General features: G+C 64.6%; 1 protein-coding gene across 3 annotated transcripts in view; it reads right to left on the bottom strand.

The window, feature by feature from the left end:
* Positions 1-2,237, bottom strand: part of WFS1 (wolframin ER transmembrane glycoprotein) — a 22,898-nt gene that overhangs the window by 14,857 nt on the left and 5,804 nt on the right. The window contains exon 2 of one of the 3 annotated variants that reach the window (XM_039838222.1): positions 1,751-1,962. The exons of the other annotated variants lie outside the window; for them this stretch is intronic. Within the exon in view, the coding sequence (XP_039694156.1) occupies positions 1,751-1,961 (211 nt within the window). The 5' untranslated portion in view covers position 1,962. The remainder of the gene's footprint in view (positions 1-1,750; positions 1,963-2,237) is intronic. 3 annotated transcript variants of the gene reach the window in all.

The following is a 2,237-nucleotide window of genomic DNA, read 5'->3' as shown; positions in this document are numbered from 1 at the left end:
TCCTTTCGGGGGCAGAAGCCAAACAAACCACAGCTGTTTCCTGATTCTTCTTATCTGAACCTTACAGCTGTGACTCCATCCTCCCGGGCTGTTTTGCGTCAACCAGATTGAAACCAAGCAGGTTCCCAGCCCTGGTCTTTGCCCTGTGGCCGTGAGGCATCTGTGGCTGGGCCGAGATTCTGGGTCAGGCCCTGGCCTGCCCAGAGGCTTGGGGACAAAGCGGAGAATGCAGGCATCTTTGAAGGACACTGACGATCACAAGAGCCCAGGTCGGGTGCTGGCCCCATGGGAAATGCACTGCGAGCCTCGAGCCCCGGAGGTCCCCATGGCTCTACTGGGAGGGGCCGGTGCAGGACAGGAGACTTGGGTCGCCTGTGCACCCTCAGCAGCTGGTCACTTGGACAAGCCTGTGCCTCGGTTTCCTCAGTTCTACATGGGGGTAACAACAGAGCCTCCCTCCCGGGTGGCCGTGAACAGTCACATGAGGCCCGGGGGACAGTGGCACCCACAGCGGGTGCTCGGCATGGGTCTGGCGCCTCTGCGGGGTTGGTGGTGGTGAGAATGACACAGGCCAGATGTACCGGGAGGTGCTGGGTAAATAAATGGTCAGAAGGAGAAACGGTGGCACTGGCGACGTCCTCTCAAAGGTCACGGGGAGCCCGCGCCCTTGCGTGCAAGCGTCCATGGAGCTCGTGGCAAGGCGCGAGCCTTTCCACACGTGACCCCGAGCCGTGGAGGGGTCTCACTCACTCTGGGCACCTCGGGCTCAGGCTAGACACACAGCTTTGCCGCCCGTGACCCCTCTTTCCCCGCCACCACTTGTCACCTGGGAGGTCTGGCGCTGTCCCCCTAAACCCCCACCCCCGGCAAGGCCATTCCCACCGTATGGCCCCGGCCCCGCCATGCCCTCTCCCAGGCTAACTCCCGCTCAGCCACCCTCTCCCTCCAGACAGCGGGCTTCTGTCCCCAGCTCCAGGTCCGGGGCCACCTTCGTGCGCCCCAGGCCGCATGCTTCCCTCTGCCACCCACAAGACTGTGGCCTCTTTGGAGGCTGGTCTGGCTCACCTGTGCCACCCATGCCCACTGGGGGCTGGCACAGGGCTGTGCCCAGTGAGCGGCGGTGGACAGAGGGCGTGCCTGCCCTGTGCCCCTCCCAGTGTCCGTGAGACAGCCAGCAAGGTGCCTGGCTGTCCTGTGCCACTAGGTCCTCGCTGTCTTGCTGCTGCCCTGGGGGGACAGTGTGAGGAGTGGAGACCTGTGGAGGCCCAGGGACGGACTGAGGGTGGGGGCAGCCCCGAGCAGCCCAGCCGGGGATGGGGGACAGTGGTCAGAGGGCAGTGGAGACCTGGGCCCGGGCCCAGGCACATTCCAGGGTGGCCGCTGGCTCTGAGGGGAGTGGCCATGGTGGACAGCGGATGGCGTGGGCTTCCCGGGGCACTGTGTGGTTGTGAAGCCTTCTCCCGTTCCCAGAGCCTGCGGCAGAGCCACCTGCCAGCCCAGGGTGGAAGCGCGTCAGCGCCGGAGCCATTCGATTATAAATAATAAGGACTGTGACATCGCTGCTACTCACGTCTGTGAGCTCAGGAGCGAGCCCGGCATCAGGTGAGGGCTGCAGGGCCTGGAGGGGTGCTGGGCCCTGAACTACAGGGGACGCCCGCGGGAGGAACCTCACAGGGGTGCCCGCACCGTGCTCCCTGGAACAGCCCTGGCCTGGGCCGAGGACAGTCTGGCCCTCCAGGCCGTCCCTTACCTGTTCTGTCCACTCTTTCTTGGCTGCTGGCGCGTGGGGCCTGGTGCGTGGCTGGGGCAGCTGCGTCTCCCACGTCTGGTCCGGGAGGTCGGGACACCCCGCTCTTCTCCTCCACTGAGGAAGTGGCGTTGAGCCGCGAGCGGGCCTGGGGCTGCAGCAGTGGGGGAGGCTGTGCACCAGAGGGGCTCGGCGTCGGGGCGCTGGGTTCCATCCTGCTGGTGAGAAGTGCTGTGGTCAGACACACGCTTGATGTGTCTACCTAAAATCTGTGGAGGGGACCTGATTTGGAAAAAGGGGTCTTGGTAGACGTGATTAAAGATCTCCAGACAAGATCGCCCGGGATTGCGGTGAGCCCTAAACCCAGCGGCTACGAGAAGAGGAGGCAGAGAAGACCGCGTGGGACGAGGGCGGAGGCAGAGGCTGGAGTGAAGCGTCTGTGAGCCAAGCGACGCCAAGGGTCCCTAGATGCCAGGAGCTGGAGAGGCCA

Source organism: Pteropus medius, unplaced genomic scaffold (assembly GCF_902729225.1).
Source record: "Pteropus medius unplaced genomic scaffold, Ma_sr-lr_union100, whole genome shotgun sequence".
NCBI lineage: Eukaryota > Metazoa > Chordata > Mammalia > Chiroptera > Pteropodidae > Pteropus > Pteropus medius.
This window is presented reverse-complemented; position numbering and strand designations above follow the sequence as displayed.